The sequence below is a fragment of the Bos mutus genome, chromosome 8, assembly GCF_027580195.1.
Source record: "Bos mutus isolate GX-2022 chromosome 8, NWIPB_WYAK_1.1, whole genome shotgun sequence".
NCBI classification, from domain to species: domain Eukaryota; kingdom Metazoa; phylum Chordata; class Mammalia; order Artiodactyla; family Bovidae; genus Bos; species Bos mutus.
In genome coordinates this window covers 6957499-6979763 of record NC_091624.1, presented here as the reverse complement: position 1 = coordinate 6979763, position 22265 = coordinate 6957499, and the positions used below count along the sequence as shown (strand labels likewise).

The 22265-nt window shown below is 45.8% G+C and overlaps 1 protein-coding gene across 3 annotated transcripts in view; it reads right to left on the bottom strand.

The window, feature by feature from the left end:
- The window catches only part of ASTN2 (astrotactin 2), a 1044864-nt gene that overhangs the window by 380507 nt on the left and 642092 nt on the right, over window positions 1–22265 (bottom strand). For all 3 annotated transcript variants that reach the window (XM_070375013.1, XM_070375014.1, XM_070375012.1), the window contains one exon: window positions 2828–2994. In XM_070375013.1, the coding sequence (XP_070231114.1) occupies window positions 2828–2994 (167 nt within the window). The remainder of the gene's footprint in view (window positions 1–2827; window positions 2995–22265) is intronic.

The window sequence follows — 22265 nt, the reverse complement described above, 5'->3', positions numbered from 1 at the left end:
TCCCCTTGAGTGAGGGTTTGTTTTCCTTGCTTAATTCAATAGCCTGCCACTTCTCTCCACCAACTTTCACACAAGTACCTGCTAATGGTTTTCATTGTTTTGTTTATAGTGCTTCTAACAAATGTGGCTAACTTCTCATTTGCATCCTTAATAGACAATTTTCAAAGACTGTTGACACTGCAGTTGGTTTTAGGAGACCTGAGTTTTATCCCCATTTTCCTCCTGTTTGTCAGCATTTGGAGGAGCCTCAACAGCCCACAGCACACCTGCACTCTCTTAATTCAGTCTCATTGAAAACTTGCAGAGACCTTTCTGGGCAGGGATGGTTACTTTGTCCTTGTCTCACAGACAAGAGGTTGAGCCCCTCAGGTCACTGAGCAAGTGGAGGCCTGCTGTCCTTACTATCATTGACTTTAGCTACTTTATTTAACAAATACCTAAGAGTGCGACATCCATGCACTTTATAAATACTAATGTAAATTGTGATGCAGGAGCTTCCCTGGTGGGCTCAGCGGTGAAAACGGCCACCTGCCAATGGAGGAGACTCAGCAGATCCAGGTCCGATCCCTGGGTGGGGAAGATCCCTGGAGAAGGGAATGACCACCCACTCCAGTATTCTTGCCTGGGAAATCCCATGGACAGAGGACCCTGGCGGGCTAGAGCCCACGGGGCTGCAAGGAGTCGGAAATGACCTAGGACCTAGTGACTAAACAACAGCAATAAACTGTGATGCAAGTAATGTCATGCATTTAATCCTCACAGCAACTCTATAGAGAGACACTGCTGTGATCGCTTTTCTACAGATGAGAAAACTGAGGCACAGCAATGTTAAGTAACTCGCTTAAGGTCACACAGTGAGAAGCGGCAAGCTACATTACCAGCCACGTGACCTTGGACACATTACCTAACCTAAATGGAGTAATAAATGCCCTTTGCACTCTTTACAACCAGCGTTACATTAAGGCAGATATTATTAAAATTTTAGAGATTCTAGAGACTGAAGGTCAAGGGTCCTGAGAGTCTTGCCTGATGTCTAAGAGAAAGTTAGAGGTGATCAGGATTGGAACCCAAATGTATACCAATTCCCCTTGACCCTGGCAGTCTGCTATGGATACAAGAGGCAGACAGTTTCTATGTCAAAATCCATTACTGCTGTGGTCCCCTGCTGTAAACTGCTGCTTGCAACAGAAGGACACCCCTCCCCCCAAGTACAATAGCGATGATAAGAACACAGCTGATTCGGTATTCAGGCCTCAGATCTAAGCCCATGCATAATTTACTCAGCACTGCCCTGCAGTCACTTCAGCTGAGGAGAGACCCTATAAATTCAGGTCTGCACACACTAATTTATTTCTTATTTATTTTACTGATACATATCTAGGGCCTCCAGCGAGCCGCTCTAACACCTGCTCAAAGGCGCCTCTGGCACCAAGCGTAACTGGGGCTGGGGTGGGGAGCCCCTGAAATGAGTCCCAGAAGGAAAACCAGATCCCACAGACTAGAACCATGCAGGTAAAATTAATTTCCTGTTAAACTGAAATTAAGCACTTACGCATTCCTCCACCTCCTCTTTCATAGTTCTTGGGGCTGAAAAGGTTGTTAAATGCTTTTTTCTCCTTTTCTATCTTAGTAAAGCCCTGTGTGCATTCAGCTGTTCAGTTGTGTCCGGCTCTTCGCAGCCCTGTGGATGGTAGCCCACCAGGCTTCTCTGTCCCTGGAATTCTCCAGGCGAGAATACTGGAGCAGCTGGCTGTTTCCTCCTGCAGGGGATCTTCCCAGCCCAGGGATCGAACCTGTGTCTCTTGCATCTCCTGTACTGGCAGGCAGATTCTCTACCTCTGTGCTGCCTGGGAAGCCCAGGAAAGCACTAAGCACACTTCAATGACTGACCATCTTGCAACACAAAAGACCATTTTTCTGAGTCACAGAATGTCAAAAGGAGAACAAGTTGCCTAATATGAAGACATCAGCAGAAAGGGAATGAAGAGAAGGAAAAAGGCTGCCATTTCCTTGAATGATGGCTAAGGATCAAACGCCATCCTAGAAGCTCTCCACGGCACAGGTCCCGCTGCAGTCATTTTCAACATGGAAAACAAGGTTAACTGGAAGAAGCACTAGGCATCATTTTCCCGAGGATCGCATTTCGCAGGTGGTCAAATGGCAGCCCAGGGAGGGAGAGCGGCTTGTCCCAGGTCACTTGACAAGTTGGTCCTAACGTGACCCCCTCTTTCCCTCTCATACCAACCTTAAAACTCAGCTGAATTCCTAACAGGAGTGAGAACTTTTTGAGCTTTGCCTGCATTGCTTCCTCTCCACCTCGCGTCTCCCAATGAACTATTCTTATCGACAGGGACATGAGGACAAAGAAGAACTAGCCTCTGAACTTGGCACTGCTTACTCCCTGCAGAAACAGGATCAAAAGCCTGGGCTAAGCCCACATTCTGTAGCACCACACCTTCAAGACACCTTCAAGATGCCTGCTTTCGTCTCCGTGATACACTGACCCGGGCTGCGGGGTAGATGCAGAAAGGGCAGGAGACTTCTACAGAAAAGAAGTCCTGATCCTAGGGTGCAGCCTGAGCGTGTGTGCCACTTATTATAATCGCTAAGCAACCACTTATCTTTCTTCTTCCATTCTTCTCAATCCCCAACCCAAAGGTTAGACTGTTGCTTTTTGCCTCTGGGGCTGAAAAAGCAGAGGCACAAAGGCCATCTCAGTGAAGGTCAGAACCAGCCGGGGCCAGGCTGTGGTTCCTGACTTTTTTTCTTTCTGCATCCATCCCACTGCTCTGAAGGGAGTGGTCGGGCCTCGGGGACAGAGACTCACCCGCAGAACATGAAGATGGTGCTGGAGGTGGCATCGTAGGGCAAGGGCACCGTCTGCTGCAGACACAGCTGCTCGCAGCCGCCGTTGAAGCCGTCAGAGCAGTCGATGCCTTTGGAGTGGTCGTAGCAGCCCGAGCCATCCTTCATGGGCCTCAGCTCCTCGGGGCACTGCTCAGAGGGAGAGAGAGGAGCAGGGTGGTTACGGCTGAATAGGCAGTGGTCTCATCATGCCCTCTTCTCTCACCCCCTGCAAAGGGACAGGAGTCAGGACCGCAGAGAGCAGCTCAAGGTCTTATCTGACTGTGGGACTTCCCTAGCGGTCCAGTGGTTAAGCCTTTGTCTTCTAACGTAGTGGGTACGGGCTCCATCCCTGGTTGGGGACTGAGATTCCCCCATGCCTTGTGGCCCAAAACACCAAAACATGAAACAGAAACAATTTTGTAACCAATTCACTAAAGACTTTAAAAACGGTCTACATCTAAAAAAAAAAAAATCTTTAAAAACAAACGACAACAGAGTCTTATCTGACCAACTATTAAATAACAGCTGTGTGGCCTTGGACAAATTCCTCTACCCCTCTGAACCTCAGTGTGCCCACCTGTAAAATGGAACTTTTGTTGATACCTGTCTTGTAAAGTTGTAAGAATGAAGGGAGCTCGTGTGTGCAGAGGGCTAAGAACTCCGTGGCTCATATGGCAACCATGCAAGCAAATGTGAGCTGCTGTGAACACTGACCTTGCTGGGGTCATCATCAGTACTGTGTTTATTATTACTGCCCCACTGGGTCACTTGCAGAGGCAGCCAGATACATTTTTAAGAGCGTCTACCAATATGAGTTTAAATTCCAGATCTTCCCCTTCTTCCTGCCTGATCTGGGGTAAGTTACTCGCCCTCTCTGAGTTTCAACTTCCTTATCCGTTAAACAGGCTCAGCACCAGCTTCGGCGGATTTGCTTTCAAGCTTAAGTTGGGTCACAGGGGCTGCAAAACTTACTTTGGAATTTGGCATGTGCTTTGGTACTCATCAAATGTAATTTCTCTTCCTTCCTGTCTTGAATGTGTCACCTATTCTCCAGCCTGAAGAGCCTGAATTCCTAAATGAGACTTGTACGTCTCCACAAAAGGCCTCCTAAACAGTCTGCTAACCGCCAATCTGGCCTCCTCTCTATCATCCTCCTAGTGGCCACCAGTGTGATATTTCTAAATAGCATCACTCCCGAGTGCAAATAAATAAAGGCATTCTAAACAGCAGCAAAGTGACCCTTCCTAAAGCTGACAGCCCAGGTCCAGCTACTGATCCCATGGACAGATGATTTCAAAGCCTCTGTCTAGCCACAGGCACCTTCCTCTGGGTAACCAAATGGGCTGCCCTCTGGTTCCTTAAAGACCTCACCGATTCCAACCTTGAGCGATCTCAGTCAAAGGCTCTTTTTGCTCCTTTTGGCACCTGCTAAGTGCTCTGTGAATGGAAGCTCTTAATAGCCTCGGGAAAACCACCTATTTATTTAATCTAGTTTCCTATCATTTGATGAAGCTGAGCCCATCTCCAGTCCAGCAGATGGAGAACACAGTCCCAACGCTCCTGCGTTCAGGAGAGAAAATGAGGTACTAGGTTTTAATTTCAGTCATCCGGCTGGCATTTCCTGTCCACCAAGATTAACACTCGGAGCCCAGCCCTCTTCATCCATCACTGGACATTGCTGATTAAAATGCCCTCCCCATGTTCCTCTCCTCCCAACCAGCTCCCCTGTCCCCTCCCTCCTCCCTAAGCCATCATCCTGAACAACATCAATAACAAAACACACACCCCAAAGTTAATTTACAAAACCCACAGCAACAAAAAAAGGTCAGCTCTCTTGGAAATTAAATTTTGCCTAAGAAGAATTCATAATTACAAACGCACGAGAGAGTTCTTCGAGACACTTGAGACTGGCGCCAGGAAGGGTGACAGAGAGAGTCGGTTATAAATGGCCTTTGTCAAGCAGCAGAAAGGTTATAAAACTGGCTACATTTTGTGCTTAAAAAGAAAAATCAATTTTCCGTGGGAGTGAAGTGCTGTACATATTAATACAAGCTCAGAGGAGGCCCCTGCTTGTCTCAGAACATTTAGTGTCAGCCAGAAAGGCACTTGGTCATGGGGTCATTTGACGGCATGTGCTGCTACCCGAGGCTGGGCTGTCTGTCTGCAGAGACTCAGGGCTGAGTGCGAGAAGGGAGGGCTGACCTTCTCACCATGAAACAGAAAATACTACTCAATCAGGTAACTCACGATTCTTTCCATCATCCCCTACTGATTCCCCACCACTCTTGTTCTTTAAAACATCCTATACTCCAGGCATAATCTAAGCACTTTATCTGATTTAATTCAGTTAACCTTTATGGCAAACCCATGAGGTCAGGTGAGAGGCTAATGCACATGTGCTGTGTGCGTGCTAAACAGCTTCAGTCGTGTCTGACTCTTTGCAACCCATGGACTGGAGCCTGCCGGGCTCCTCTGTCCATGGGATTCTCCAGGCAAGAATTACTGGAGTGGATCGCCATGCTCTCCTCCAGGCGAGATCTGCCTGACCCAGGGATCGAACCTGCGTCTCTTATGACTCCTGCATTGGCAGGCGGGTTCTTTACCACTAGCGCCACTTGGGAAGCCTCCCTAAGATATATCCCCATCCTAATCTTTGGAACCTATGAATGTTACCTTCTATGGCAAAAGCTTTTCACAGATATAATTAAATTAATGCTGTTGAGATGAGGAGCGTATCCTGGTGTGATCCAGTTAGCTCTAAATGCTGCCACAAAGGTCCTTTTAAAAGGGAAGCAGAGAGAGAGACTGCATACAGAGAGGGCCATGTGTGTGTGGGGGAGGACACAGCGACTGGGGTGACGTGGCCACAATGCTGCAGCCACCAGAAGCCAGAGAGGCTGGGACATTCTCCCCTAGAGCCCTAGGACGGGGCAGGACCCTGCTGACACTGTGATCTCACACATCTGGCCTTCAGAACCTCGAGAGAACACATTTCTATTTTCTTAAGCCACCGAGTTTGTTAGGCCGCTCTTAAATTTCTAATCCTCAGAGCTGGTGTGAGATAATAAATGCCTTTTGTTTTAAGCTGCCCAATTTAGGGATAATTTGTTACACAGCGATAGATAACTAATACGGTGAGATAAATACATCAAGTGCTTGGCACGGTGTTCGGCAGACACTAGCTGCCAGCTGCCATTCTGGGTATGATTAAGGAGCTTAGGATCCAGATTGAGAAATGAGAAATACACCTATCTGTTAGAGAAATAGTTACCCAGGAAATGTGAAGAAGCATGGTGTAATCTGAACGGGAAAACGGAAATTCTGTGAATGTGCTTGACTGGGAGTATCAAAGGAGGGGGGTTTGGGTCAGAGATGTATTCTTACAGGGAAGACAGATGTCACTGAAGCAAAAGGGACATTCTGTCTTCTAGGAAGAGGAAGAACAGAACCCTCCCCAGGAATACCACTCATGTGCCCAGTGCTTGTACCGAGCTGGGCCTCAGCTTTCTTTCTTTAAATAGGGAGAATAGCTTGGAGATAGGACCTGACGAGACAGGAGACAAGGGCAATTTCAGTCTTGAACTGCACACAGGCCTTTGATGCTGAGCATCTAGGCAAGTGCTTCCCCTCTGAAACACTCTCAGGCTCCTCATCTGTAAGAGAGAAGTAAGAATGCTTTCTGGGAGGCATTTCTGGAGATCCTGTGGGAAAACCACCTAGCATGTCTGGCTCAGAACCGGGCACATCATAAGCGCTCAATGAATGAAGCATAAAAAGAATGGGTAAGTGGAACAAACGTTCAATGGACAAACCCATCCCCCCCCACAAAGCCTAAGTGGGCCTATCAGCATGTCTTTTCTTTCTCACCCATCTAAGTCCTTCACTGACCATTTAACAAATGCATACTGAACGTCTACTCAGTGCTAAGCATACATGCGGGGTGCTGGACATGCAGTAGTAAAGAACACAACAAGCAAGACCTTGTTCTCAGGGGGAATAAGTTATAGAGAGAAGACAAATAATTAACAGGAAGTAAAATGATTATTTCATAGTGTAAAGAAGTACAACAAAAGTTCAGTTCAGTTCAGTTCAATCGCTCAGTCGTGTCCGACTCTTTGCGACCCCATGAACTGCAGCACGGCAGCCCTCCCTGTCCATCACCAACTCCCGGAGTTTACCTAAACTCATGTCCATTGAGTCGGTGATGCCATCCAACCATCTCACCCTCTGTTGTCCCCTTCTCCTCCTGCCCTCAATCTTTCCCATCATCAGGGTCTTTTCAAATGAGTCAGTTCTTCGATCAGGTGGCCAAAGTACTGGAGTTTCAGTTTCAACATCAGTCATTCCAATGAACACCCAGGACTAATCTCCTTTAGGATGGACTGGTTGGATCTCCTTGCTGTCCAAGGGACTCTCAAGAGTCTTCTCCAACACCACAGTTCAAAAGCATCAATTCTTCGGCGCTCAGCCTTCTTTATAATCCAACTCTCACATCCATACACGAGTACAACAAAAGTACAATCTGATAAAAAATGAGTGGGATAGAGTCAAAGAGGTATAAACTGAGCACTTGAGCGAAGCCTGAACAGTAAGCAGGATCTCCCAACAGAATATAAGTGGAGAGAGTTATCCAAGAAGTAATAGCAAGTATGAAAGTCCTGAGTCAAGAACAGTGTTGTCCTATCTATGGAACAGAAGAGACCAATGCAGCTGAAGCTCCATGAGACAGGAATAAACAAGATTAGTATAAGGCAAGCGGGGAGAGGTAGGAAGGGACCAGCTCACTTAAGCCAGGGGTTGGCAAACTGTGGTCTATAGGACAAATGTAGTCAGAGAACTGTGCTTTTTTCTTTTTAATTATGCATTTAAAAATGTTGAGATACTTAAGAGATTCACATGAAGCTTTAAGAAATAAGGCTCAAATAGTAAACAATCTGCCTGCAATGTGGGAGACCTGGGTTCCATCCCTGGGTCAGGAAGATCCCCTCAAGAGGAGAACGGCAACCCACTCCAGTATTCTTGCCTGGAGAATCCCCATGGATGGAGGAGCCTGGCGGGCTGCAATCAATGGGGTTGCAAAGAGACAGACATGACTGAGCGACCAAGCACACACAGCACAATACAGAAAGACATGATGCGCTGCCAGTTTCCCTCAATGGTAACATCTTGCAAAACTATAGTAAAGTATGACAACCAGGACATACATACAGACAATCAAGATACAGGACGTTTCCAACACTACGTTCATTCCTCCTCTTGCCCTTTTAAAGCCACACCCACTGCTTACCTGACTCCCTTCCTGAGTACTTGGCAACAACCAGTATGTTCTCTGTTTCCACAATGTCTGTCATTTCAAGACTGTTACATAAATAAAATATAAATCAAATGAACTTTTTAGGAGTTGAATTTTTGCATTCGCATATTTCTCATGTTCATCCAGGTGGTTTCATGTACCAATATTTAGTTCCTTTTTAAATGAAGAGTATTAAGCTATGGTATGGAGGGACTATGCATATGTGTGTGTGTGTGTGTGTGTGTGTGTGTGTGTGTGTGCGTTAGCAGCTTCAGTGTTGTCCAGCTCTTTGAATCTCCATGGACTGTTGCCTGCCAGGCTCCTCTGTTCATGAAATTTCCCAGGGCAGAATACTTGGAGTGGGTTGTTATTTCATTCTCTCAGGAATCTTCCCGACCCAGGGATTGAACCTGCATATTTGGCATCTCCTGCACTGGCGGGCAGATTCTTTACTGCTGCACCATGTGGTAAGCCCTAAAGCTGCGCTGGTGTGCAGGTTTTTTTGTGAGGACATAAGTTTTTATTCCCCTGGGGTGGCGGGAAAGGCCAAGGAGTATAATTTCTCAGTTGTATGATAATTGCATGTCTAATATTTTTAGGAAGCTGCCAAACTTTTCCAGGGTAGTGGTACTAATTCAAATGCCCACACGCAAAATATGAGCAGTCCAGATTTTCCACGTCCTTGTCAACATCTGATGGTGTGGATATTTTTCATTTTAGCCACCCCGACAGGGGTTTAGTCATACCCCAACTGTGGTTTCAATTTGCATTTTCCTGTATGCAGGTCAGGAAGCAACAGTTAGAACTGGACATGGAACAACAGACTGGTTCAAAATAGGAAAAGGAGTTCATCAAGGCTGTATATTGTCACCCTGCTTATTTAACTTCTATGTAGAGTACATCATGAGAAACGCTGGGCTGGAAGAAGCACAAGCTGGAATCAAGACTGCCGGGAGAAACATCAATAACCTCAGATATGCAGATGACACCACCCCTTATGGCAGAAAGTGAAGAGGAACTAAAAAGCCTCTTGATGAAAGTGAAAGTGGAGAGTGAAAAAGTTGGCTTAAAGCTCAACATTCAGAAAACGAAGATCATGGCATCCAGGCCCATCACCTCATGGGAAATAGATGGGGAAACAGTGGAAACAGTGTCAGACTTTATTTTTTGGGGCTCCAAAATCACTGCAGATGGTGACTGCAGCCATGAAATTAAAAGACGCCTACTCCTTGGAAGAAAAGTTATGACCAACCTAGATAGCATATTCAAAAGCAGAGACATTACTTTGCCAACAAAGGTCCATCTATTCGAGGCTATGGTTTTTCCTGTGGTCATGTATGGATGTGAGAGTTGGACTGTGAAGAAGGCTGAGTGCCAAAGAATTGATGCTTTTGAACTGTGGTGTTGGAGAAGACTCTTGAGAGTCCCTTGGACTGCAAGGAGATCCAACCAGTCCATTCTGAAGGAGATCAGCCCTGGGATTTCTTTGGAAGGAATGATGCTAAAGCTGAAACTCCAGTACTTCGGCCACCTCATGTGAAGAGTTGACTCAATGGAAAAGACTCTGATGCTGGGAGGGATTGGGGGCAGGAGAAGGGGACAACAGAGGATGAGATGGCTGGATGGCATCACTGACTCGATGGACGTGAGTCTGGGTGAACTCCAGGAGTTGGTGATGGAAAGGGAGGCCTGGCGTGCTGCGATTCATGGGGTCACAAAGAGTTGGACACGACTGAGCGACTAAACTGAACCGAACTGAATAGTTAATGATGCTGAATATCTGTGGTTTATTTGCCATCTCTATATCCTTTTCTGTGAGATGTCTCTCAATGTTTTTTGCTCATTTCCTAATTGGATTGCTTATCATCCTTAAGGTCTGAGAGTTCTTTATATATTCCAGACATTAGACTTTTGTCAGCTACGCAGTTTGTAAATATTTTCTTTCCCACTTTGTAACTTGTCTTCTCATCATCTTCAACTGAGCTTTCACAGAGCAAGTGTTTTTCATTTTGATGAAATCCAAGTTATCATTTTCTCTTTTATGGATCATAAAAACTATATCTTGGAATCTAAGAACCCTTTGCCAAGCTCAAATCTCAAATAGTTGCTCATGTGTGTGTGTGTTCTGGAAGTGTTATAGCTTTAGGTTTTACAGTTAATTCTAATTCTATGATGCATTTCAAGTTAATTTTTATACAAGGTGTGAGACATATCCCGAGGTCTGCATCTCCAGTGAAATTATCCAAGCTTATAGATTTTTTTGAGTGGAGTTTTTAAGTGACATTTTGAATTTTCTTAAAAGTTATAGGGGGACTTCCCTGGCGGTCCATGGCTAAGACTTTGCACTTCCAATACAGCGGACCTGGGTTCAACACCATATGCTTCAACTAAGATCCAGCAAGCTACAATGATGATCAAAGATTCTGTATGCTGCAATTAAGACCCAGTTCAGCCAAAATTAAAAACAAAAGTTACAGGGCAATTCAAATATCTGTTTCATATTGGGTGAATTGTCATATTTTGCATTTTCCAAGGAAATAGTCCATTTCATCTAGGGTGTCAAATATACGTGGGTACCGGGAGTTGGTGATGGACAGGGAGGCCTGGCGTGCTGCGATTCATGGGGTTGCAAAGAGCTGGACAGGACTGAGCGACTGAACTGAACAGCTATTTGTAGCAGTCCTTTATTAACCTTTTTGATGTTTGCAGGGTCTATAGTGATATCATCTGTCTTATTCCTGATACTGGTAACTTGTATCTTCCCTTTTTTTTTAAAAGGCTTGCTATTTTGTTTATTTTCTCAAGTTTTCTGGTGGTTCATTGGTAACTTGTACCTTCCCTTTTTTTTTTTAAAGTCTTACTATTTTGTTTATTTCTTCAAGTTTCCTAATGGTTCAGACAGTAAAGAATCTGCCTGTGATGCAGGAGACCTGGGCTTGATCCCTGGGTCAGAAGACTCCCTGGAGAAGGGAACGGCAACCCACTCCAGTATTCTCACCTGGAAAATCCCATGGACAGAGGAGCCTGGTGGGTTACAGTCCACGGGTCACAAAGAACTGGACACAACTGAGCAACTAACACTTTATTCCTGATGTTGGTAACTTGGGTCTTCCCTCTTCTTTTCTTTAAATGTTTTGCCATTCTGTTTATTTTTTCAATTTTCTTGACATTTTCAAATAAGCTTTTTTGTTGTTTCATTGATTTTTATCTTTTTTCTGTTTTCAATTGTATTGATTTCTTCTGTTTGATTTGGGTTTATTATTCTCCTTTTAGTAGGTTCTTGAGATAGGAACTTAGATTATTCATTTGAAACTTTTTTCCCCTAATATATGCATTTATGGCTATAAATTTCCTCCTCATTAAATATAAAGACTTTCACTTTAAGGAAAAGGAATGAATTACTGTGCTAGCTGTGTCCCACAAATTTTGATATATTGTGTTTTTATTTCATTCTGTTCAATGTATTTTTAATTTCCCTTGAGACTTCCTCTTCAACCCATAGATTATTTAGAAATATGTTGTGTAGTTTTCAGGTATTTAGGTGTTTAGGTATTCCAGGTGTTATCTACCACTGTTTTCTACTTTGATTCTGTGGTGGCTGGAGTACACACTCTGTATGATTTAAATTCATTAAATTTGTTGAGAATTTTACCATGGCTCAGAATACAGTCTATCTCAATACATGTCCCATAGGCACTTAAAAAGAATGTGCTCTGTTGTTGCTGAGCAGAGAGTTCTATAAATGCTAACTAGATCCTTCCAGTCGGAGGTGTTACTAAGCTAATCTATAACACTGCTCACTTTCTAATTGTTCTATCCGTTGTTGAGGGGGGTTATGGAAGGATCCAGATATAACTGTGCATTAGTCTATTTTTCCTTTCAGTTCAGTTAGTTTTTGCTTCATACATGTTGCAGCTCTGTTGTTCAGTGAATAAATATCTATGATTTCTATGTCTTCCTGGTGGACAACCCTTTCATTATTACATTCAGAGTCCTTCTCTTTGCTCTAAGGCCTACTTTACGATATTAATAAAGCTACTTCAGCTTTTGTTTGCTATATATATGTCTTTTTCTGTTTACTCTCAAATCTACCTAAATCATTATATGTGAAGTGAATTTCTCATAGAGAGCATATAATTGGGTCGTGATTTTTAACCACTCTGCCAATTTCAGTCTTTTAATTTGTGTAGTAAGATCACTTATAGTTAATGTGATTAGTGATATCTTGGAACTTAAGTCTACTGGCTTATTTTCTGTTTACTGATCTCTGCTCTTCATTTCTCTGCTTTCTTTGCCTTACCTTCCCGTGGGTTACTTGAGCATTTTTTAGAACTTCATTTTAATGTATCTATAATATTTGGGGACACAGCTCTTGGTATAGTTTTTAGTGGTTGTTCTAGTATGCATAACTTATCCTAGTATACTGGTGACAATCTTTACCGGTTTAATTGATGTGTAGAAAACTTCTCTTTATGTCCTTTTATCCTCACCCATTTACAACATAATTTTCTTAAAAGTGAAAGTCACTCAGTCGTGTCTGACTCTTTGCAACCCCATGAACTATACAGTCCATGGAATTCTCCAGGCCACAATACTGGAGTGGGTAGTCTGTCCCTTCTCCAGTGGGTCTTCCCAACCCAGGGATCAAACCCAGGTCTCCCACATTGCAGGTGGATTCTTTACCAGCCGAGCCACAAGGGATGCCCAAGAATACTGGAGTAGGTAGACTATCCCTTCTCCAGCAGATCTTCCCAACCCAGGAATTGAACTGGAAGATCCGCTGTAGAAGGGAAAGGCTGCCCACTCCAGTATTTTGGCCTGGAGAATTCCATGGACTGTACAGTTCATGGGGTCGCAGAGTCAGACACGACTGAGTGACTTTCACTTCACCAGGGTGCAAGAGGGTGCGGTAATTTTCGTAAATATTCTTCTACACACACAGCTGTGTCTCAGTGTCCATAGCAGACTGTTCCAGCGCTCCACGTGGATACCAAACTCCACCGACGCTTCAGCCCTTTATAAGGCCTGGTACAGTGAAGAGTTACAGACACTCCGCATCTGCAGGCTGTCTGTCCACAAATCCAACCAACTGGGAAATTTACATCTGAGCTTGTTGAATCTGTGGATGTGAAACCTGGGGATATTGGGTGGACTGTATTTAGAAGCACATCAGATATTGCTATCGTTCTGGCTTTAATCATAAAAACACAATGACGATAACTCAAAAGGAGAAAAAAGGTCTAATGCAATTACCTGTATTTTTGATAACCGTGTTCTGTCTTCCCTTCCAGTGTTCCAAGATTCTTTCTTTTGTGATTGCCTTTCTGCTTGGTAACTTTCATTAGGCATTTATTTAAACGTCTACAGGTGACAAATTTTCTTAGTTTTCCTGCATCCTAGAATATCTTCATTCTCCTTCACTCCTAAAGGATTATTTTATAAGACACAGGCTTCTGGGTTGACAGATCTATTTTTTATTCATCACTTGCAAAATGTTATGCCACTTCCTTCTGGCCTCCATGATTTCTTATGAGAAGCCACTGTCATTCAAACGGTTTTTCCCCGGTAGATGTCATTTCTCTCTCCTTGTTTTTAAGGGTTTTTTTTTTTTTAAGACATTTTCCAGAAGTTTGCCTATGATGTGTTGGTGTGGACTTGTGTGTTTATCCTTGAGTTTTCCCAGCTTTTTGAATCTGTAAGTGATTCATTTTGCTAAATCAGGGTAGTTTCTAGCCATTGTTCATTTGTGCACTTTTACAGTCCTGCTGTTTCTTCTCTTATTCTGGGGCTCCAATGACACAAATGTTAGATCTTTTTCCCCAGTCCTACAGGCCCATGAGACTGTGTTCATTTTCTTTTGCAATCTATTTTCTCTTGATGTTCAGAGTGGGTAAGTTCTATTGTTCTTTCAGTTCACTGATTATTTCCTTGTCCTCTCCATTCTGCTGGTGAGTCAATCCACTGCTTTATTTTTAAAAATCATTTATTGTATTTTTCAGTTACATAATTTCCATTTGCTTCTCCTTTATATTTTTTTGGTTCTTTGTTGAGAGTTTCTCCCTCTCTCCTATCTTTTTTTTTTGGTCTATCTGTGCTTATAATTGCTTGTTTAAGCATTTTCATTAGGGCTATCCCAGCATATTTGTTAGATAATTCTAATATCTCTGTTATCTTGATAGCAGCATTTACTGGCTGTCTTTTTTCATTCTGTTTGAGATCTCCCTAGTTCTTAGTATGACAAGTGATTCCCAATGGAAACCTAGACTTTTGCAGCATTATGTTATATTATTAATTTTAAAAATTCTGAATCTTAAAGATAACTTTTTTTAATCCGGCTTTTTCTGACACCGCTCCAGCAGGGGAAGGGGAGACACAGCTGGTAACTGTCAGGAGGAGACAACTCTAGTCTCCCCACTTGGCCTCCATGGGTACCCAAGAGGGAAGGGTCCTCCTCGTTATGCTTGGGAGTGGTGGGAATCTGCCTCCCTATTAGCACTCTGCTGATTCCCTCCTGGATGGGAACAGTAGGTCTGCAGAGTCACTGTTCCCCACTGACACCACGTGGGTGGAGAGGAGGAATGGTTTCATCACTACTGATCAATGGCCCTGACTTTCTACTAGCATCCTCTGGAAATACCTCAGCAGGCTTGGGAGAGCAGCATATTACTGAAGGTTGTGGGTGACATCCAGGCTCTCCATTTAGTCTCCACTGACACTGGATGGACCTTGGATGGAGTTAGGCGGGCTGCTCATTAGCACTCAGTGGGGACTAAAGTCCTGGCTCCTTACCTGACCTTCTCTGACACCCCGCTAGCAGGCAGGGAGGACTGAGTTGGCAGACTGTCTCAGTACAGCCTACTAAAGATGAAATCTAGTTCCCTACTTGACCTTTATTAGCACGGGTGGGGAATAGACGTGTTGTTGCTAATGTTTGGCTAGAATAGAATGGTCAGTGACTAAAATCTTCTATGCTGGTTGGTTGGCTTCCCTTTTCCTAATACTCTGGCTGAAGAAAGCAGGCTTTTGATTGTTTTTTTGTTTTATTTGATTTTTTGGTGGAGGTTTTCTGCTTTTTGTTTGTTTTGGTCTATCTACAGGCATTTATTTCTTAGTTGCTGGCTCCTTAAACTCCAAGCTTGGGACATGAGGCAAAAAGAAAATGCAGGGAATGACCAACATGTCTTCCTTGGTCTCAAAGCCCCTAAACTGACCTGCCTCCTTCTCTCCACCTTTCACAGTCTTGGGTGTGCCCAGTCGTGCCTGATTCTTTGTGACCCCATGGACTGTAGCCCACCAGACTCCTCTGTTTATGGAATCCTCCAGACAAGAATACTGGAGTGGGTTGCCATTTCCTATGCTAGGGGATCTTCCCGACCCAGGGATCAAACCCACATCCCTTGAGTCTCGTGTACTGGCAGGAGGATTCTTGACCATTAGTGCCACCTGTGAAGCCCACAGTCTTAATTTGTTTTATATATCACCTCTGGAGGCTTTAGTTGTTTTTAGTGGGAGAAATAGAGAAAAGAAATCCACTCCTTCACAGCCTATTTTTGCACAGCTCTAGAGCTAAAAATGTCTCTTTACATTTTAAAAGGGTTTTGCTTGCTTGTTTGTTTTTAAAGAAGATGATGACGAAAGGATCACACATGACTTGCAAATTCTAAAATGTTTCGCTGCCTGGCCCTTCATACAGAAAAGGTGCTAACCCTGGTCTCTGGTCATGAGAAGGCATCTCAAGTTTATTCTAAGTGTAACCGGAAGGCACTGGAGGTCTATTGGCAGAGGACTGGAGTGATCTGCTTTGCTACTTAGAAGAGATTACTGAAGTAAGTGAATTCAATTATCTCTAAGTACTTCCTTGGAGCTCACAGAAGCAGCCTTGGGAGGCAGGCTCTGTGGGACCAGAAGCGGGCAGGAGCGAGGGGGCAGGTCCAGTGACGATGACCCCACTTCTTGCAGCATTGCTCCTTGCCTGAGGTCTCGTGGTAAGTAGGTGACGGAGCTTGGGGCCTCACCTAGGCCAGCCAGGCTCCAGAGTTTCACAACCTCCATTCTGCTCCATCTCAGAAGAGAAACCACAGGAAGATCCTGGGCCTGGGTCCCTGAGTCTTAAAGCCTTGAGGATCTGAGAAGGGAGGGCTGGGGGATTCCCAGCTGTTTCCCTCACAGGCTGGCACTGCCCTGCTCTCTCCAGCTTCCTCCTCCACCCTCTGTGCCTGCTCTGGCTCCTTCCCAGCCTGACTTTTCCTCAGCACCAAGCCATTTGTTTCTGTTTGTAATTATGCATTTTAATGTTCATTAATTATGGAATGCAAATTGCTCCGAGCACAAAATTTGTAATGAGCTGTTCCACCACCCCACCCCCAGGTCTAGAAGGTGGACCAGCTGTTCTAAAGCAGAAGGAAAAACAACCAACTCACAAAACAATAACTTTTCCTGGGGCTGACTGACTCTCAGAGTGAATAAGCCTGGGGTACTTTCTGGTGGCACCGGAGGACGAACCCTGCCCTCCAACCCTGGGAGACCCAAGGGTGGCACCTCCATTCTTTTCTACAACCCGGGACATGAGAGGCAGGGAGGGGTAATGGAAGCCGCTCCAGCTGAGACTCAGCCTCTTACTGGCTATCATTTTGAACTCTTCACGTGGCTTCTCTGAGCCTCAGTTTCTTCCTTGGGAAGACTGGTAGTCAGAAAACCATCCTCAAAGTGGAAGCGGCACGCAGATAGGATGTTGGAGATAAGAAGGCAGATCCTAGCAAGCCCTCAACAGATACAGGGGATAGCTCTGCAGAACACTGAATTCCAGTTCTGCCCCGCCTTGGTCTCTTGCTAGATGGCCTCGGGCAAGCACATCCCAGCCTCTGAGTCTGTTTCCTCTGCTATAAAATGAAAGAATTGGGCAACAGCAAGTTGGAGAAGACTCTTAGCTCTGAGCTGCTTGGTGTTTATCAAAGCAACTATGGATCTTGAACAGGGGAGAACTAGGTCCAAAGTATTTCAGAAGAAAATGGAGGATTTCCTTATATTGAGGGAGCATGTTTTAAGAAGGGCTTCCCTGGTGGCTCAGCAATAAAGAATCTGCCTGCCAATGTCGGAGACACAGGTTCGATCCCTGGGTCTGAAAGATCTCCTGGAGAAAGAAATAGCAACTCACTCCAGTATTTTTGCCTGGAAAATCCTTTGGACAGAGAAGCCTAGTGGGCTACAGTCCATGGGGTCACAAAGAGTCAGACACGACTTGGTTACTACACAACAATAACGCTTTAAGAAATCACAAGAATGCCTCTGAACCTGCCTAATCATGGGCAAAGCTTTCTCCTCCTCCATGGGCTCTACGAGCACGTGCTCTCTCTCATTGCCAAGTGCAAGCAGAATGAGAGCACTACCTCCTGGGAACAGTGCTGCCTTCTAACAGCAGAGCTGCAGCATAAGATCATGGTCAAGATCAAATGAGACAACGACACCCGTGAGCTTGGACATGAATGAGAGGCTGAGCACGCTGGCAGTTACGTAGCATCCTCACAACTTCGAGTGAAGTTGATCAAACACTGCCTTGCTATGTGCCCTGGCTTCCCCGAGCCTCAGTCTCCACTGAAGAGAGTCTCTCTTACCTCTCTGGGCTTGTGAGAGAACCAAACCAGATCACGTACCTGACACATACATGCCACAATGGCAGGTGCTCAAAAAATGGTAACCCCTAGTGTAGACCCCAAGTAGGAAACATATCCAAGAAACAACCGAAGGGGACCTGTTAGATGCAGGGAGTAGGCAGAACATTGCCACAGGCAAGCTTTGCTTTTCCCAACATTGTTAAGGTAGGTCCGGGATCATTCTGTTCACTCAGATGAGGAAACTAAAGCCCAGAGAGGCCAAGTGACTTGCCTAAGGCCACACAGCAAGGGGGAGTTAGGCAAGGCTGACTGCTGAAGGTCCCCTGATTTTCATGAGGTGCTCTTTCCCCTGACCCACATCCAGTTCCATCATGTGTGCATGCTAAGTCACTTCAGTCATGTCCGACTCTTTGCTACCCTATGGATTGTAGCCCACCAGATCCCTCTATCCATGGGGTTCTCCAGGCAAGGGTACTAGAGTGGGTTGCCATGCCCTCCCCCATTGGATCTTCCCGACCCAGCAATCAAACCCACAGCTCTTATGTCTCCTGCATTGGCAAGTGGGTTCTTCACCATTGCAGATGGTAAAGAATCTGCCTGTAGTGTGGGGAACCTGAGTTCAATCCCTAGGTCAGGAAGATCCCCTAGAGAAAGGAATGGCAACCCACTCCAGTGTTCTTGCCTGGAGAATCCCATGGACAGAGGAGCCTGGTGGGCTACAGTCCATGGGGTGGACTGAAATGACTCACTTTCCCTTCCCCTGACCCACATGGAGGCAGCCTGTGATGTCCCTAGTGGGTCAGACTGGCTAGGGCTGCACACGGATTCTGAGAACCCTGCTGGAAGGTCACTGTGATGAGTTATGACTTGGGATGCCACAGAGTAGTCCTGAATACACAGATGAGACACAGAATCCTGGGAATATGGAGAGAGAGAAGGAAGCAAGGAAGGAAATGAAACGGGTGTTTATGGGGCACCTCCCATGTGCCACACATCTCGCATATGCTGTTTCTTCAAATCCCCACAGCAAAGCTCAGAGGTACCTCTCAGATATACCTGTTTTGCCATTGAGGTTACAGAGGATCACAGGAGCTGAGTCCTTTAGTAAGAACCATCCTTTTGATCGGGCTTCCCTGGTGGCTCAGCGGTAAAGAGTCTGCCTGCATTGCAGGAGACTTGGGTTTGATCCCTGGGCTGGGAAGATCCCCTGGAGAAGGCAATGGCAACCCACTGTTTGAGTCACAAAGAGTTGGACACGACTGAAGTGACTGAGCACGCGTGCACACACCCTTTAGATTGGAGACTGAGTGGGCCTGAAGCTCCTTGTCCCTGGAGGCCTTGGGAGAACCGCCCAGAAGGGGAGTGAGTGGGAAGCTTCGTGTCCCGGCCCCCTCCCTGCTCAGCCTCAGTCTGTCAACGGGGCCAGCCTGCCCCTCTATTACTACCGACATTGATTTGGACAACCAGACCAGTAGAGAGCCCATAATTACTGGGAGTTTTAATCAACTCCTGTCAATTCAGCTGCCGCTGAATTTGTGCTGGGCTGCAATGCTGACGTGGAGGGAGGAGGGGCAGACAGGCAGAAAAGAACTGCAGGGGTCAATAGTCCTGGGCATGGTAAGCTCCACCAGGGGCCTTGGACCTCCCTGCACACAAAGAAGGCAGAGCCCACCCGCCTCAGGCTCTCGGAGGGCTTTCAGGCATGCTGCCCCAAAACACTGCTGGGCCTCATCTGTCCTACCTGCATCCAGAAACCACGTGGGCCCATGCCCAGGAGTGCCTGTTCTAGGCAGGGTCCAACCCCAGCATCTCCGTCCATGCTATGCCCTCATCCGGGCCCACCCTCCTCTTCCTAAAGAATCCTACGCATCCTCTAAGTTACAGCATAAATAGCCCCCTCCGCAGACGGCTTCCTGAGCTCAAGAAGGAGAGGGACATTGAAGAGACAGAAAGAAAAATCTAATCTGGATGCTGCTACTTCCAGCCGTGTGACTTTGGGCAAGTCACCACACCTTTCTGATGCTGGCTTTCCCATTTTACAATGGACTTGATAATAAATCACGGCCTCCTGAGGTTTCTGGGAACTCTGGGGACCATCACAGATGAGAAATCCCTGTGTGGAAGTCCTGTCTTCCTTTTGGTGCCTGGAGTGAGCAAGAATTATTTTTTTTCCTTTTCTCCCACGTTAATTATTCTTCTAGCACAAACTTTGCTCTGCCAGGCCGGATGGTTTCTGGTTCACAGTCTGTCTCCTTCTGAGCCTACAGGCTATTTCAGGACAGAGTGTAACACACACAGCTTCTGCCTGTCAGCACTGCCCCACAGCCCAGCAGAGAGCCCGCGTCCACTTTGGTGTCAGGCCGGAACCCCACCTGGTGCTGCCATTTAGCCAGCCATGTATTAACATTTTAAGCCTCAATTTCCTCAATACAAAATGAGCCTAATCTATCTACCTGATAGAGTTGCTGTGTGTGTGTGGGGGGGTGCAGTGTGGGAATGGGGAGTTAGACATTCAATGTCCCTTACGAGCCTGGTACAGGGTAAAATGTCAGTCGTTATAAAAGTTTAGTTATTATGATGATGATCACTCAATATTCCATGCTTGGTAAATATTTTTGGAATGTAATAAAATGTCTGGTTCTGTTGCTTCGTTTTGGCTTGAGTTCCAGTGAAATACCAACAGGCCATTCTCTCCACATGTCAGCCATCTGTGCAGTTTCAACACATTCTTACTGAAGACACGAGAAAGGAAATTCAAACGCTTTGAACACCTACTGCAGGCCAAGCACGAGTATTTTCCCTGGTCTACTCTGCTGAAGTCCACGATCCAAGAACCTGCTGTCATTAGACTAATTTTGCAGAAGAGAAAACTGGTTTGGGGGCCGAAAGTGCTTTTCCCGTATCACTCAGCTTTCCAAGAGTAGGGCCCGGGGTGCAAACACAGGTGTGTAAAGTGAAAGTGTGAGTCTCTCAGTCGTGTCCGACTGTTTATGACCCCATGCACTGTAGGCCACCATGCTCCTCTGTCCATGGAATTCTCCAGGCAAGAATAGTGGAGTGGGGAGCCCTTCCCTTCTCCAGGGGACCTCCTGACTCGGGGATTGAACCTGGGTCTCTTGCGTTGCAGGCGGATCTCTTCCTGAGCCACCAGGTGTGCCTGACCCCAAGCCCATGCTCTTCCCACTCACCATGTCACTCCTGCTGTATGGAGACACAAAGAAATAGACTGCAATGCTCCCTGACCTGCAGGAGAGTTTACACCAACTGGAGGAAGTGGGAAACCCTGACAGGCTTATGCTTGGTTTATGCTCAAGAATAATGCTGAAATGCCAATGCAGGCAGACCCTGGAGATACTGAGGATTTTGTTCCAGGACAATGCAATAAAGTGAATATCTCACTAACACAAGCCAGACGAAGATTTTTGGTATTTCAGTGCATATCAAAGTTATATTTACAATACACTGTAGTCTATTAAGTGTGCCATAGCACTATTACTAAAAAAAAAAAAAAAAAGATAAAATGTACATACCTTAATTAAAAAATACTTTATTAAGGGCTTCTCAGGTGGCTCAGTGGTAAAGAATCTGCCTGCCAATGCAGTAGACAGAAGAGACACGGGTTTGATCCCTGGGTTGGGAAGATCCCTGGGAGGAGGAAATGGCAACCTACTCCAGTATTCTTGCCAGGGAAATCCCATGGACAGAGGAGCCTGGTGGAATACAGTCTCTGGGGTCGCCAAAGAGTCTGACGTGACTGGGTGACCAAGCACACAGCAGTCATCTCACTGATGGGAAAGATGGAGCAGATAAGGCCCCTTCCAAAAAATTCTTTATTGCTAAAAAATGCTAACTATCATCTGACAGTGCAGCGGGGCTGCAAAATTTCAGTTCAGGGACTTTCCTGGTGGTAAGACTCCGTGCTCCCAACACAGGAGCCGAGGTTTGATCCATGGTCAGAGAACTGAGCCCATGTGCTGCCACTAAGAGCCTGCATGCCACAACAAAAGACCCCACACAGGACAACCAAGACGTGTGCAGCCAAATACAAACAAAGACAAAAAAACCCTTCAGTTCATAAAAACCACAACATCAAGGAAGCACAATAGCAAGGCGCAATGAGACAAGGCATTCTGTAGTGGCCAAATGCATGGCTGGGTTTGCTTACGACATGCTGTTTGGGGCCGGCTGTGCGCAGTTATGGTCGCCTCCCTTTCCCATCAGAGGAGCCCTGGGAGTTAGGAAAGGCAGGTTACGATCCCTACTCTGAGCACTTCCCTTCTCTGGCTCTGTTTTCCCCTCTGTGCAGTGAGAAAGCTGGTAGCTGGTGTCCAAGGGCCCTTCCAGCTTGGACCTGCTGTGGTTCTCTGCAAGCAGCTGACAGGGACTCCGAGGGAGGTCAGGTGGTAGGTTCTGAGAGTCAGTGGCCCCTGAGCTGGGGATCCATGCAGAAGGTTGTTCTAGAGGGAGTGGCTTGAGAACATTGCTCGGAGCTCACTCTACAGCCTGGGCATCTT